The following is a 17309-nucleotide window of genomic DNA, read 5'->3' as shown; positions in this document are numbered from 1 at the left end:
AGAGAAAAACCATGACGTTTTCATAAGTAAGTTGCAGCATGGTCCTAATTTCAAGGCTCTGAGTAAAATCTAATTTTCACTTATAGGTTAAAAGTGGGACCATATGAAAAAGTAAATTTGTTGCCAGGATTATTTTTTTGTTTTCAGTAACACATTATGAGCACAACAGTTTTTGGATTAAGATATTTACATGCCTTTAATCTTGTTCTCATTTATATGTATCTTGGAGAAAAAAAAAAGCAAGCATTCTCCTGGGTTTTCTCTCATATTCCCTTCTTCCCTTGCTTTAACAACTACCTGTTTATATATAAATTTCTTACTTTTTTTTGCACGTCTACTTATGAGTCACACCTGATGAAATGTCTAATTATTCTTTTCTTAACTAGGTGCACTGTGGGATATCTTTTATCTCAGTGTCTAAGTTACTACTGTCATATAATAACAGTGCTCAGACTATCCAACAACAGTTTCTACTAAAGATGTATTTTTAGAAAGCAATATTCACCCTATACAATTTTTTCCTATATAGTACACAAAAACTGTGTAACAAAATGCATTCCCAGAAGCTATGATTACAAATTAAATTATTAAAATGTTCTGTATGCGCGATCCTGTAACACGTCTGGATGACCAGTATCACATCCTCTACATGTAATCACTGCGGTCATTCTGAGAAAACGCACGCGTTCTCTTCAGCGCCAACACGTATTTGGCCCCTCTGATTCACCAGCTCGTTCCACAACAAGCAACAGGAACCCTAGACAACAACCCTTAACCATTAATTGGAGAAGTCAGAGGAATTTGGCCAGACAGTGGCTTGGAAAACTATCCTTAATAATTTACCTCACTAAATGCATCACATATTATTATCATGTTGTTGTTGTTTTTTTTTTTTAATGTAGGTAGGAATAGGATCAAGTAGCCCAGAATGGAGATAGCACAACACAGGCAAGAGTAAACTGCAGTCATTGGTCAAAGGTAAAAATGGGAACTTTCAGATATCACTGCCTGTTTTCCTTGCTCTACTGCCACCATAAATTCAGTTAACTTTATCTGGACCCATGTATTTCAAATATCAGGCTATCACGATAAATTAATATATCCGGATGAGGATAAGATTTTTTTTTCCCTGAACGCTATCTATCACAAGTTAACTTTTCTACAATTCTTCATCTATCCTAGTCTTGACTTGGGAGGAAAAAAAAGATAGAAAACAAAATTGGTGAGTGCTGTATAGTGCCTTTAGCTGTACTGTTTTAATACAATCAAGTCATTAAAGAAATCCAAATTTGCACTGCTTAACTTTTACACTTTTCTGTTTAAAGTGGGTACCATGAGAAAAAGAAATACCCATCCAATTCACGTGTAATACAGGAGAACTGAGCATCATTTCCTCTGCAGGGACGCACCATATTTCTGAGAAAGACCATTTGCCAAAAAGGTGAGGAACAAAACAGCATTTCAAATCTTTGGGAATCTGTATTTGTCTTAGCTATAGTTATTTATTGATCTTATTTTTCTTTTCCTGTGTGGACATAGCCAGGAGGAAGCTAGGAAAAGCTGACAGCACCAACGTTCATCCAATGGGGCCAAAAGACAGTGAGCTCCCCAGTGAACACATCTGCAGGGCTGCCCGTCTGGACCAGGTGATTGGGACAAAGAAAGACCCCTTCCTCGCATCAATGTGATGAAGGGGTCGGCAATTAAAATCTTTCAAAAATCTCTACCCTTTATTAAATAACTGAGGAACATCAAAAAATTTTTAATCTCCAAAGCTTTAAGGAAGCATTTTAGACTTTTATTATGAAAAAGTTCAAGTTCTTAGTATCACCTACGAATGCCAGATTAAAGATTTGGGACTATAAATATCAAAGGATTTTGTTAACTTCCTCAGATTTGGAAGTATTTAGATTTGAGAAAATTATTTGTCAAAGACTAAATCAACAAACAAAAAGTTTAGGTACTCTTACAGGATGCTTGTTTTTGCCCCCCCCCCCCCAATATAGATAAATAGCCCCCTTTGACTCCTGGGAGGTAAAAACTACATTCCACGTGACTGGTTTGTTTCATCCATTAAGTCATAAGAACAAAAAATAAGCTATCTGAAAATCGGTTAGTTATTTTAATAATCTTAACGAGCCAATGAACTGAAGGGGGAAATCAAGTCCATGGCTGAGCAGGTGAAAAACACAAATAATCTACATTCATCACTGAAATCAAACTATGCCCGCAAGGACTTTGTTTACTCAGACTTGAATCCCCTCTTCTTTGCTGCAGTGTTTCAGACACATTGAATAAAAATGAAAAGTTTAAAAATTCTAAACATGAGTGATATGGAATGATTCATTTTCCCCGAATGACTTTCAAAATTTCCGTATATATGTCCACTTCACAGGACAAACAACGTATCTGGAAACCATCCAAACGGGCCAGCCCTCCACGGAGCAGATCGGACACAGACTCACTGCTGCGTGGGCAGCTAGACCACCTGCACTTGTGTGCGGTCTCTTTCACCACGACTTCCCTCCAACCTGTGCTGAAGCCACAGCGTCAGAAAACACAGGTGCCCCACACCTTCATGCCTGATGCCTCCTAGCAGTCAGCCCAGTTTTCACTGCCAGGAAGGAAAAATCCTGTTTTTAAATGGTTTAAGGTTCAGATCGACCTTGTGAAATACATTTGTTTCTCTTCAAGCAGAGGATCACAGCTTATCTATGTAGGGTCTCTGTGATTCCCAAGGTTAAATACATTGCAGAGCTTTTAAACACACCCCTATGGAAACTAAGTTCAAGATCTCTGTCAAGCAGTTGATCTGAACTAGAAGGACAGCTTTGATTAGAAGCTAATTACTAAGAAGAAAGAAAGAAAGAAAGAAAGAAAGAAAGAAAGAAAGAAAGAAAGAAAGAAAGAAAGAAAGAAAGAAACAGAGAAAGAAAGAAAAGAAAGAAGCTAATTACTAGGTTAGAAGGACAAATTTGTCAATATTTTCTACCAGCTTGTGTCTCAAAAGGGTTGTTGCTGTGTGGTAGGAAGTGCTCACCTCCTTTCAGAATGGCCTGGGCTGAGAGGACAGCTTGCCAGATATATTTTACTATCCACCTGCCCCATCTGCTCCTCCTCTCCCTGACTCCTCAAACTGGATGGACGCACCCCTACCTCACAGGACCTGGTGAAATGGCAGTTTACATCTCGGCTGTTCTGACTTTTAGGCCCCTATTTATTCCCCACAAGAAGCTGCCGCAGCAAGAAGAAATCTGGATGAAGTGTGTTGTTTCTTTTTATGTGCTAAAGAACTTAATATTTCATCTACTCCTGCCACATTCTCCACCCTTAAAAAAAAAAAAAGACAAAGGCAAAGACAAAAACAAAAACAAAAACAACTAGACATGAACAACAAAGTGGACAGCGTAATCTAATAGATAAATTAAGCCTCTGAGATTAAGCCCAGATACTACTAGGTTTAAATTCTGGCTACGCCATAGCTACCTATGAGAACTTGAGCACATTTCCTTAACTCTCTAACCCTCAGTCATCAGCATAGGGCTTATTTGTGGTAAAAAACTCAATAAATGAATACAAGTCCATGAGAGTAGGAAATTTAATAGAGTGATTTTTGTTCCCGGTGATAATATCCCCAAAGAACTGGATATGCGGTGAGTTAATGCATGAAAAGAAGTGCCACAAAACCAACAAGGAACAGTCATTATCCACTTTCTCCTTCCCAGTCTGACCATGTTCCTGAGTCCTGTGTGAGAATCTAGAGCAGTGATTGTTGCTTGTGATCAGACTATAAAGAGAATTTCTGCAAATCAGCAATAACGGAAAACAAGTTGTCTTTATTGATTAGTCTAACTCCGTTTCTATACATCTTCAGGATAAGCATATGTCACTGATTGATTCTTTCAAAAAGTTATTCAGACAGATAACAATATAAACAGAAACCAGAGAAATAATTTAAACTTGACATTGTCAAGACTTTCATTTTTTGAAGCAAAGTATTACTATGAGTGGGGTACTAGACTAGGAAATTAGTTACATTTTGTGTGTAAGAAAATTTTCCTTGGCAGGGATTAGCAATAAGTACAACCTCACTGTGCAAACTTATCACTTCTGGGTGCCTCATCTTATGCCAAAGGCTGTTGGATGGAATATTTACAATCACCTGGTCAACCTGCAACACTCAGGTATGACATCCTGTAGGGTCACAGCAGAGAGCTCCCACCCCATCTGAACAACTTCTGCAGCAATGTGTCCTGATTTCCTCAGGCAACTCATCCCATTGTACCCTTTCACAGAACACTCTTCTTTAGAGAGACTAGAGATATTTTTGCATAAAACACTTATGTGCAGAGCTTCATTCTCACCTCGAGAGCTACTGGGAGTATTGGATAATAAGACTCCTCTTCTACATGCTGATTTTTATCTGGTTAAAGAATCTTGCTGCGTGTCCTTGTGTCTTCTCAGTGCAATCGTGTTGCCACACACGGAGCACTGCCTCATCTTTTATTCCTTAATTCAGTCCTCTATGTCTTGGCACTTGCCATATTTGCCTTGTCTGCTAGCTCTAGTTCAGTATCAAGGCAATCTTTTACCCGACTTCCTCTCCTTCCCCAATCAATAAAAATACTAAGTTTGGCCCAGTGGGTAAATGTGGGTCAGAGCAGAAAATAACAGGGACACAAAAAAAAAAAAAAATAAATAAAGCCAAGTATCTAGAAGGCAGGGCAAAGGGCCTCGTCTTTTAAAGTGGACTTTGAAGGCAGGACTTTGCAATGCCTTACAAACTACTTAACAAAGAACTTTCCCCAAGATTTATTTTTTTAACCAAGAGAGTTCCAGGAGATGGAAGATCATTACAATGGTTTCTCCACTTGTCCTCTCAAACAGGTTTGTGTGTAAAAAGGCTCAAATCCTTCTGGGGCAACCTAAAGGGATCTCAGCACACTGACCCTTTAATCTAAAATAGGGAAAAACTTCAAGTTTTCACTCCAGCTGAACTCATGTTTTCTGCTTTATTTTAGCATTGTTCAATAATTTATTCCCTTTCTAGAGATGCATGTAGATGTAATAAACAGAATTTTATCATGCAAGATGCAAAGTCTGCTTATAAAACTCTTGTAAATGGGTGTTGTTTACCAGATAATTTCTATGAGACCTCAAGTAAAGACTATGTTAATTTTACTGATTTTCTTATGGTTTTATCCCCACAGTTTTTAATGAATTATCTGTATTTATTGAGCATCATTGAGCCCTAGGTTGGGTACATTTATATGCATGGGAGCCTTCTGATTTCTTCCTTGTTACCATATTATGAAAGAGATACTAAAATTTCTATTTTAAGTAACTAGGATAATGTCATGTAACTAATAAATGGTGAATCTGAGGCCCAAACCCAGGCTCTCCCCAATTGTTCTTTTAACCATTTTATGACATTCTCTATTGGGTTTTAGATTAATTTCTATTTCTATTTCAATATTTTTTAAAGAAATCCTATAAAGAGATAGCCATATTTAATTCAGTGGGTTCCCTTAATATACGATTAAACCCCAGGGCAACACATCCCTAAGAAAGCATTTATAATAACACATATTAAGTAATTGTTGATATTTATAAGCAATACTTATTTTGTATTAGTTGAAAATGAATTTTCTACTTCACTTAAGCATATTCAAGATGACAAATGTGTTTGTTTTCTAAAATCCTGAAATTAAAACATTGTTCCTATTTAAAACAAAGAGAACAAAGGATCTCAGATGTATAGCAAAATGCACAGATACAACCTCTCTTCTTCCTCAAGGCTAGGAATAGATGAGAACCCATCACCTCTTCTTCGGGATCTGGTGCCTGTACTAAATTTTTCTGAATCTGGTACTTTCTATCTCATATTGTTATCCAGATCCCACATCAAAAGTTACAAATATGCTAAAGTTTAGTTCATCATAAAACACTTATTTCTTTAAATTCCCATCTTCCCACTGATTCCAGTCTCCTTCTCTTTTCTCTCCTAAGGACGAGTCATTCAGACTAGCCTTTATCTCAGCTCCAACTCATTCCTTAATCCATCACAATTTGACATCTCTCCCTACCAAGCTATTGAAACTACTCTTGTAAGGTTGACAAAAAGCTAATTGCCAAATCCAGTGACCTATTCCTAGGCTTCACCCCACATGTCCTTTCTGCAAGATAAGACACTCCTGACTAATTCTGCATCTTTCTTAAAATCCTTCCTGTCAGGTTATGACATTTTCATGATTTCTTTTCCCTTCCCTTCCCTCCACCTCTTCCTCCTCTCTCTTGTGCATTCATGACCTGCCCCCATTCTCCTTCTCCCTCATATTTTCACTCTCATTCCTTGTGCTTCTCTCTCTCCTTCCTTAGTCCTTTATCTGTCCGAACCCTTAGAAGTTGTTCTTCCTTAGGACTCATCTTTGGCCTTCTCTCCATATGATTTGTTTTTGTTAAGTCATCTAATCTCTGTCCAAATGAATCCCCCTTGATTAAAATTCCTCTGATATTTTTTTCATCCAGAAAATAAAATTCAAAAGCCTTAGCATAGGATATATGATCCTTCATGATTGGGCACAAACACCTCCCCAGAGGTATCTCCTACAGCAAGACTTTTTAACAGTTGTTAAATCTATGTGAAAGTATGTGTGGGCTTATCATACTAATGTTTTCATTCTTTGGTATGTTGGTAATGCTCATAATAAAAGAAAAAGAGAAAATACATTAAAGTGACAAAGTGAACTTGATCTTTACCACTGCCCAGCTGTTTGACCTTGGAATATTTAACTTTCTGTCCTTGCTTTACTCATTGATAAAAACTGTCATTAAAATTACCTCATAAAGAGGTGATGTAAAGATTAAATGAATTAGACAAGTTTCTGACTTCTAATAAGCTCTAAAGCTTATCAAACAGCTAGTGTTGAAGCCTGTTCTAGCGCTTAAATCCAAGAGTGATTCAAATCATTTTCTGTGAGAGCTAATACGTTGTCATGATCATCCATTTACATCTCAGTTCAATTTTCTTTTCAAATAAACTAAGTCAGTGTTAGTTCAGGAAGAAAGAGGCTGATCATTTTTGATGGCAGTAGAGATGCAAAGACATACTCCTGAACCTCGGGTTTCCCGTGGGACACAGGCCCTGGAGATGCCACTTCCAGATGCCAAAAGACTCAGCCAGGTGATAATAAGCAGGCACACTGAGAGGAAGGTAAGAAAGCCCAGGCAGGAAGACACGGTTTTGACTAGAGCCCACTTTCCCTCCTGTGTGGGGTGAAGCAGCTGACACACAGAATCCCTATGCATTTCCACAGAACTACTTCTTGCATTCACCCATCACATGCTGTGTGCGGATACGCTCCTGTCACTGCTAAAACCAGTAACGGTTCTTGAACAGATATCAAACTTTCATTTTTGCAAGACTTTTTTTTTTTTTTTTAACTATCTGTGGTAGCTTTATAAATGGTTGAAGGGACTACCAAGAGGTGGCGGTGGGGGGAGGAAGGTCAACTATTACCTTTTAATACTTGAAACAGCCAAGAATTAAGTATTGCCATGTATTCCAATACAATACACACTATAAATCCGTAACCATTTGTTCCAAAAAAAGCAAACGTTTCCAGTTTTAAAGAATCCAAGTAAATTTACATTTTGTTAAAGAAATTCTATTTCTTTATATAAAATATTTATATATATTTATTATATAATTATATATAAATATAAGTATATATAAACGTAATTTGGATTATAATAGTATTTAATTTTTTCTTAGATAAAACTTAGATTTAACATTTCACAGCAACTTATCATCTAAAATGTTAAAAAATAAAATATCATTGATATTATAAGTACTTCCAAACAGAATAAGATCATCTAGAAACTAATTCCTAAATTAAGCTTTGTTATAATTTGCGAATACATAGCATTTGTACCTTCAAAAAACTGTATGTATGTCAAGTAGATATTATAGTAATATAGAAATTAAGTTTTTTTTAAATGGCTTATCATTACAATGAAAAAAAAAAGAAAAAGAATTAGTGATTTCCTAGGATCAATAAAGTGAACAGATGAAGAATTGACCAGAATCATGCAAAATATTACGAAAAGCGAAAAGGTCCTCTCTTAAAACCAAATATGTACTCTTAAAAAAAAGTCTAAATTTTGGACATTTACATGGGCTAAAACTAGAGACAAAAATAATGAGACTGGAGCTCCTCTAATCAAGTAATTGATCAGTCTCAGAAAGACAATCATTCAGTTTCTGCCCTCATGTCATCAACCCATTATTGAACACTGGCATAGTGACTCAGTTCTGCCCAGCAGAAAGAGCACGCACAGCCAGCGGACCCATCCTTAGTCATCAAAACTCTGGTCCTTCCTGCATCCACCTCCTTTTCCTGTTCTCTCTGGTCATATCCCTTAACCCTTACAACCAGTTGGTTCACTTTTCATCTACTTCCTCAGCCTAGTTACTATATATTTGCTCTCCTGCCCTCTGGCTATGTCCTGTTGCCTCTACCACTTTTCAAAAATATCTGAATTCTATTCTCATCAGTTGAGCAAATGAGACTATTATATATTACAGAGGCACAAGAACTGGAAGGTCTTTGTACTTGAGCTGTCACTGACAACCAGAACAGAGGTTCTCAACCTTTGCCACACACAGGAGTCACCAGAGAAACTGGACATCCCAAGCCCATGACACAAGCCAGACCAATGAAATCAGAATCCATTTCAGGGCTAGGGGCTTCTTCAAAGATCCCCCAGGATATTCCAGTGTGACTCCAAGGACCACTGATCTAGACTAAATAGTTACAGATATTGAAGAAACATCTTTGCAGTATAAGTCGATATAAAATAAATGACAAAAATGTTTGGTGCTGAGTTAACATGATGTTGATATATGAGATGAAGATTAGGCAGGAAAGCAGGACTTGAAGTTAAAGCAACAGGTCAGGTAATTCAATGTAAAATATTCTCTTGTTTGAAATAGCTATCTGTAGATTTGTTCTTACATATTCAATCTAGCAAGAAAAGATATCAACATATGATGACTTATATGTGGGGGAGCATGAGGCTAAAAGCATTGTTTGATCTCCTTTCCTTCATATTCTAATTCACCTTGCATACACAGACACCCTCTTCATCTAATTAAAGTGATTAAACCAATGTATAACAGCAATTATTGAAATTGTGTGGTTATGCCCTATATAGCTACTAATTTGACCCAGTTATAAGTTCAAAGTAAAGATACTCATTATTTAGTCCATGAAACAACAGACATCTAAAATTAAGATAAGATTTGGGGTGTTTCCTATAAAATATAACATAGATCATAAATTAGTAGTTGCATATGGAGCAAAAATATAATAAAGAAAAGATCTGGGTCATAAAAATGATTATGATAGTGGCTTTGACCTTACAAATGGCCTTACTAATGGTTAAAGTGATCACCTGCATGGTTAGACTGTCTGATTCCACAGTAACAAAGTGGAGAAATATAAAAGAGCTGTATTTGCAGATGTGTTCCACAGTTCTGGACAGTGTCATACACATACAATAGCACTTTATCAACAGCAAAATGGTATTTCAGTGGAAAGAATTATTAGATAGTTGATTTTCTTTTAAAAAAACTATTTTGTAAGAATCTATAGTGCATGACACCAAAATAAATAAGAACCTAAGAAATGCCTTTTTTTTGTCTGCACATTATGTAATCTAAATTCTGTGTTATCAAACTGGTTACTGTGTGTGAGTCGTTCCTGCAAACAATGCATAAAGCTTCAGGTGTCACAGCTGTCGTATGTGCCTCACACTGGCAGGGTTATCTCTTGGTCAGTGATTGTTAAATAAAAATAAGCAAGAGAATCTACTTTAATAGGAGATTATCAAAATTAAGAAATAAGAATGCATATGTTCGTGAGAGTGTAAAGATTAGAGTTTGTGCTGGCAGAACTAAAATACAGATGATGTAATGATTTCTGTTAGAATCTAATCTCAAACCTGCTTTCACTGACCATCTGTCTTAAGGTATACTAAGTAAATAAAGTTAGCAGTAACAAAAGTTCACCTGTTCACACATATATTTATATTTCCTAAGTATCACAAGCTTTAATAATACACATTTTCAAGAATGCTTAGGAGCTAAAGATTGGCATATTTAACAGAAAATATTTTTGTAAAAAATCCAGCATGTTAATAATATCCATACATAATTTTGTATCTTAAATAGTGCATTTTTAATAATAATACCCAACTTGAAGTTTTTTACAGATCTGTCAGATTCTTATTAAATCTATATCAAAAACATTACTTTGAATAACAATTCAAACTACAGAGAATTACTGTCATAATTTTTGCTACCTGATTTATATACTATAGCAGCTTGAATGCTGTAATATAAATGATACATGCAATGGTTTTTGTTCTTTATTTTTTCATAAATTACTTCCTAGATAAATATGCATATTTTCTTTAAAAAAACTAAACCAGTTATTTCTCAGAATATTAGGAAATATTCTTGGGTACAAATAACTTCTATTATATGTTACAATACAAAGGTTTGCTAAAGTAAATCTAAGCTATATTTGATCTCCAACTGCTTTGGACTCAAGACATTATGACTGTTTTAGCTCAATATTAAGGTTTTGTTTTGTTTTGTTTTTCAGCATAATAGGCCAAACAGCCTTTTTAAAAGATTAAATAAAAATTAAATTTGATCTATTTTAATTTTATACATATATGCTATGTGGCATTTTTCTTAATGGAGTGAAGAATATAAAACTGGAAGTTAATAATACATGCTCTAACTTTTAAAACTTAGAAATCACAGCATTAATCATTTGATTATATATGGGTATAATAAAGTTAATCTATTTCTCCTAAAGTATGAATTCTAACATTTTGTATAGCTAATATGATTAAATATATTCTGTCTAAAATTCTACAAAAATAAATTCATAAACTATCAAAATTGGATCTTTTTCATGCATATATTACCAATCCCAGAAATATAATGCATTTACTTTTAATGTAGCCTAAGACTTTGTGGCTACCTTAAAATTTGGAAAATTTTGCATGGAATGTATATTTTGAACAAGGCCCCTGATTATAGTCCTCTTTTCATAATTGTAAGTATGTTCGAAATCAGTTTGTTTAGAAAGAACTGAGACACATCCTTCAAATGTGTACAAGTAGCATGTTAAGCCATGTAACTTAGTTTGGTGTGGATGTGTCTGTGACTTTTGCATAATCATAAAGAAATTATATGTTTAACTAAGAAACTAAAGCTCTCAAATTGTGAGTTACTAGCCCAAAAACACTGACACCTTAAATTTGAAAGTGTAATTTTTGAAAACAATTATTGTGGAATAAATACATCAAATTTACAAATCAACTGAAATCACACAACCAAGAAATAGCTACAAGACATCATGGGTAATAAATTCTGTGTCGTGGCAATGAAAAACTCAAATATCTGATTTTACTTTTCCATGTGAGGAATAAATCTTTCTAAAAAGGAATTAATATTTTTATGATATGTTTTGCGTATACAGGTAATGATGACTCTTTTATACAGAAACACAATTCAGAAGTAGTTTGCAACATGACAAATTAGTTTAACCTATGCTATACTTCAATAATATAAATATCAAGTGGAGATTTATTTCAGGCAAGAAGAAAATACACATATATATTTAAAATCTGGGGATTTGAACAAAGATATTTTGACATGTTTATTTGAAAATATTCTGCATTCTACTGACAATGAAAACTACCTTTTAAATACTGAACCTATGCAAACTGGAATTACTAGAAATTTCTATATAACTGTGCATTCAAGGAAGCAAGCAAATTGATATTACTACAAGGTACCACTTTTAAACCTAACTATGCTAAAGCCCTTGAACCCTTTTTATTAGTAGTGGAATTAGTGTTCTTACCTTTACAATTCTGATGCAACATATCTTGTCAAAATAAACAACTATGCAATAAATATGCCAGTCGTTCACCAACTTCTGCCATTAAGAATAACTTTGATTCCCAGGCATGAGTTATTGTGGTATGGTTAAGAAAAATAGGTAGAAAGTTTAAGATCCCTTTATCTAGTAAAGTAGCATTTCAAATTAATGTTGTAAACTCAACATCACTATCGGCAAAGAAGATTGTTTCTGTTCTTTTAAAGAATGTTGACAAAGCAAGTTTACTTTGACTTTAGCTTAGTTGTCAAAAGCACAATCAATCAACCCAAAGTAAAATACAGTTCTTGAACCATGCTCATTTTGAACAGGTATCTCTTAGCCCAGTTCTCTTTACAAAGAATCACAAAAGCCTTTGATCCATACTGCCCTTGATTACACTTCTCGAGTACAAAGTAAGTGAGGCGGAAGACAGTTGTTCGGTTCCTGCATGGGGCTGGGGAAGCCATGAGGAGAAAGGAAGAGAATGTGGTGTATTATGATTTTGAAAAGCAATACTATTTTGTTGTGTTAAGAGTTACCCTTGAAATGAAACAGAAAGGCTTATTGAGATTCTGTCATCATTCTTTCTTACTAAAAGGTCACTGCAGTAGCTTCAACAGAGCTCTCAAGCAAACCTCATTTCAGCACCACGGACAGGGATACATCTACTAGCATAAGCCCCCACGATTACATGGACTATTTTTGGAGAAACTTGCATTCTCTTCTCCTTTGTCAATCAGCCAAGATTCTGTACATTATTATATTCAACAGGAAGAGGCTGAATACAACATATATGATTGAGGAGTTCAGTATTTTTCATTCACAGCATCGAGTACTTGCCATTTAGCCATTCTGAAGAGCATCCTGAAAATTAAAGCTAATTACATAAGGTGTCTGGTAAATAAGCTAACACTGGTCATCGATCATCAGATACTCAAAACTTGCTACTCAAAGTAAGCCTCAAGTCAATCATGATACAACTGTCTAAGAGAAAATGGGAAACTTTTGATGAATAAATATGCTTAGGTAGGCCTCCATACTTTGCAAACAACCAGAATTACCCCTGTAAAACAGGCAAAATGCTTTTTCGTTCTTCCTACATAAACAACTACAAACACCGTCCACTGTCCCTCTGATCAACCGACTTAAAGATGTCACTGTGAGAGAGATCATGTGTGCAGGTCCATAAGCCAAACCGTGCATGCCTGTCACTGACTCTGGTTTTATCTGGGGTCATCAGGATGCAGTCTCACGTCCGTCTTCCTAGCAAGCTTCATTCAAATTCCATTAAAAAAAGGGGGGGGGTCAGAATTCGTACCAACTGCATAGCCATAAGAGATAGTTAAAGCATCAGCTTCCTGGTCTCAGAGCACCAGGGTCTTCACTGAGCTTCCAGGGATTCCCAGAAGAAGGCACCAGTCCACAAGCAATCCTGGAGGTGTTCCCAACTCAAGCAGCAAGTCAGGCCCTCATCACCACAAAAGCAACAACTGAAGTAACAAAACCAGCATTTAAAAAATAATAAATAAAAAGACTATTTTAAAACTCCAGAAGACATCTCAGCCAAACACACACAAGACAGAAAAGCTCAAGAAGTGGGGGAGGGTGGGAATCCCCTGTTCCTACCTTACAGTCCTCCGGACACGATTTCACCGAGTACTCCTCCGACTGTAAGTATTTATGGAGCACACTCTCAAACTCTTCGTATTTCTCCTGAGCGTGGTGGTCGTAGTCTTGGTAAGCCTCGACGCACTGCCTGCAAGTGGTCATCTCGCCGCCCTCCTCGAGCACCACATCCAGACTACAGTTCAAAGTGTTGGGACTGGACAACCCCGAGAACAACTCCCAAAGTGTGTAGGAATTACAAAACGAAAGGTAAAAATCCGACAAGTTCCAGAGCGGAGTTGGATGCGTCCCCCTCACCTGCTGCTCCTCCCCCGAGGCCGCCACCCCCCGACTCCAGTTCCTGGCGCACACAGCGTCCGCACTCTCCACCGTGAAGCACTGGCCCGAGGAGGCGCCTTGGGGGTAACACGTCTCCAGGCGCCACACGGGTTTGGCAGAGTTTCCTAGAAAAAGAGCCTTGCTCCGGTTGTTTTTGCCTCGGTTGCCCTTGCCGCCGCCGCCGTCTCCCGGGGAGGGGGGCAGGGTGGGGGACGAGGAGGCGGAGAGGAGTCTGTGTGCCTGGGCGGCGGGCGAGGGCTCCCCCATGCTCGCCAGGAGCGCGGGCCAGGAGGGCTCCTGCTGCCGCTGCCGCTGCTGCTGCTGCCGCCGCTGCTGCTGCTGCCGCTGCTGCTGCTGCTGCTCCTTGTCCCGGGTCCGGGTCAGCTTGGCCTCGGCGCAGAACCACAAGTGATCAGAGAGCAGGACTGTGAAAAACAAGAGAGATGCCAGAGACAGTCGCCATTTCTGAGCCCTCTCTGAATCGATGAACGGTTTCTCGTTCTCCCGGGGTGCTGCCAACCAGATTTTTAAGCCGTCGTCATACTGCCGACACATCCAAGCACCCCTGGTCATATTTTGGGAACGCACAGCCCTGGCCGACTCCACCGTGAGGGCTCCTGTGCCGGTGTCACCACAATATGCATTGACTTAAAGGGTTTAATTTCCTTATCCCCTCCTCCCGGTTCTCTCTCTCTCTCTCTCTCTCCCTCTCTCCCTCTGTTCTCTCTCTTTTGACTACATAAATATTACCAGGCTTTGGAGGAAGATCTGACTTGCTCTCGACCTAATCACAAGCCGACCCCATCCTCTGTAGAGTGGAAAACAATAATGGAGAGAGAGAGAGAGAGGGAGAGAGAGAGAGAGAGAGGCAGTCGGAGGAGGCTGGGGCTGGTGGCCGGTGGTGAGCTGAGTGCAGGAGGTGATGGTGGTGGAGGTGGCGGGGTGGCTGGCGCTGCTCCTCTCACCCAGGCATTGTCACAGCGCGGGTCCCCATGGCCCTGCTGAGGACAGCCCGCTCTCCCCTGCCAGGGGCATGCCGCGTCTCCGCTGCCCACTGACGGCGACCAGAGCGCCTCCCCAGCTCCTCTCCTCCTCCTCCTCCTCCTCTTCCTCCTCCTTCCTTTCCTTCTCCTTTCTCTCCTGCTCCGCCTGCTCCTACTTCTCGCTCGCTCTCCCCGAGTCCGGAGCCTGGGCAGCCGCCGCCGGCAGGGCTCTCCCTCCCCCCCACCCCCCACCCCGCGCTCTAACTGCCGCCGCCGCCGCCGCCGCCGCTGCAGGTCTGCCCGCGGGCGCCGCCGCCGCCGCCGCCGCCGGGCTCCGACTGCTGACGCCGCCTCCCCCGGACCTCGGGGCCGAATCGCCTGGGCTGGGCCTCCCGAGAGCCACAGTCATCTTCAGTCCCCGGCTAAGTTGCCGCCATCTTCGTCCTGGAGAAACACTTTTTTGGGGGGGAGCACTGGCTTTTGCGTCATCTCCTCCCGCGCCGAGATCTCTCCATCCTGGCGCATTGGCACCGGGCTGGGCCCGGGCGCAGCAGGAGAGCGAGGACGCACGGGGCCGGCGGGGTGGGGGCCAGCTGTGCCCGCGGGCCCCGCCTGGGCTTCTGGGCTCCGAGCGCCCTCCCCACCTTTCGGTTTTTCTTTTCTTTTACCACTGATAAAAGTCAGAATGCGGACCGCAGGGCTGCAGATGCTGGCTAATTTCTACAGCATGTCGGGCTCCCTCTCTGTCTCCGGAAAAAGTCCGAGCTGCAGACGGGCGGTTAGAGGTTTCTGCTGGGGCGAGGGTCTGGGCATTGCCTGCTTAACTAAGGAATGATCGACTTCAGGTGAAAGGACGGGGGACGGGAGTAAACAAGAATTGGCTAGAGAAGGGAAGAGGTGACATCTGGTCTCGGCATGTGCCTAGGGATCCCTAGACAACTAGGGATCGACAGCGACCAGTGTGTTAAATTATTGTCAAATGATTTTAGTGTTTGGAAAGGATGGCATGTGTGTCTGTGCGCATCTATAGTTGTACCTGTATATGTTAAAGCGACATATTTCACATTACAAAGTAAAAGATGAGACGCAACCTCACAGAGTCTTGGTGGGGGGCACCTAAGAAGACCTAGGCTATGGGGAGGTCACCGTCTAGCCCTCTGCTCTGGGCTCCACGTCTTGACTTCGAACGCTTCTTCTTCCCATCTGGAGCATCCCAAACTCCCATGACCCCCACCCCTCCGTTGGCCTACGCCCCAGCCCCCACTGAGTTGGGCTCTGCTACCGCTAGGACTTCCGCAGCAGCGGGCTAGCGGGCTACCGGGCTGCCCGGGGTGGGGGGGCAGCCGCTGCAGTCCGAGCCTCTGGTGCCCCTTAGCGTTGGCTCTCGGAGTCCCGAGAATGGAAAGCAACAGACGCGCCGGGAAAACATGGGGTCCCCTCCATTCCGACTCGTGCCGGTCGACGCTGTGAGCAAAGGTCTCATTTTCCCTGAGGACCCTTCCCAGTCCGCCGCTCCCTCTAGCCGAGCGGCAGGAGCTGGAGGCTGCGCCGGGGCCAGCTCCCCGGTGCGCGCACCCGGAGCGCAGCCCTGGAGCTCTCTCTAGCTGTCTCGTAGGGTAGCGGTTGGCTCCACCCGGCCACTCACTGTGTCAGCCTCCCACCTCTGCTTTCTAATGACCCAAATACTCTGTCCGGTGCACATTCACATGGGCAATCTAGGGTGCCACCGTTCTAATTAAATACAGTGGGGAACCAAGAGGATGGATCATCAGCCGTATCCCCTTTCCTTTCAGAGACGCTGTGAGTGCTGGGACACGGAAGAATCGGGTATCTTTTAAAATGGCAAGTAGGAAAACATAATGGGCAGGATTCAACCAGTCAGCCCTTTCTGCATCAAAATACGTATTTACCAGATTTTACTCACGTAAATCCTAAGTTCCTAAAAACTGTAGGCACTGACCACCAAAGCTTGGTGCAGTTTGAGGGCTGGCTGATCTTTATGTGTCCTGTAATGTTTTTAAAAGACCATTCGTGTGGGTGTATCATTCTGACACCTTGGATTTCAACATGCTAATCTTTTTAAATTACATACAATATCTGAAACCAATTGATACATGTTTCATGGCAAGTTTATCCTTACCTCAAAGCATCTTTAAATAAGCAAAAAATGAGGTTTTTATTAAAGATTAAGCATGAAATAAAACTTTTTTTCTGAGCTTTGTGTCTGAACCCAACTTAAGCTTTGGAGATAGTCTTTTAATTCTTCTCGCTTTTGATAGCTTAAATATCTTGACATTGAATAAGATACTATTATCTCAACCAGTGATGTAGATAAAGATATCCATGGAAAAATCCCTTAAAATTTTAGAAAGCATTATTCTACCCTCTTATCATGATTGCTCTTTTCTTAAATGTAAAA

General features: G+C 40.2%; 1 protein-coding gene across 1 annotated transcript in view; it reads right to left on the bottom strand.

The window, feature by feature from the left end:
- FAM155A (family with sequence similarity 155 member A) overlaps positions 1 to 15133 on the bottom strand; it is a 604061-nt gene extending 588928 nt beyond the window's left edge. The window contains exon 1 of the mRNA XM_032881061.1: positions 13590 to 15133. Within this exon, the coding sequence (XP_032736952.1) occupies positions 13590 to 14480 (891 nt within the window). The 5' untranslated portion in view covers positions 14481 to 15133. The remainder of the gene's footprint in view (positions 1 to 13589) is intronic.
- Between the last annotated feature and the right edge of the window lie 2176 nt (positions 15134 to 17309).

The sequence above is a fragment of the Lontra canadensis genome, unplaced genomic scaffold (assembly GCF_010015895.1).
Source record: "Lontra canadensis isolate GAN:19392208 unplaced genomic scaffold, GSC_riverotter_1.0 scaffold73, whole genome shotgun sequence".
Taxonomy (NCBI): domain Eukaryota; kingdom Metazoa; phylum Chordata; class Mammalia; order Carnivora; family Mustelidae; genus Lontra; species Lontra canadensis.
The sequence above is the reverse complement of the archived record's forward strand: the minus strand, read 5'-3'. Positions and strand labels throughout refer to the sequence as shown.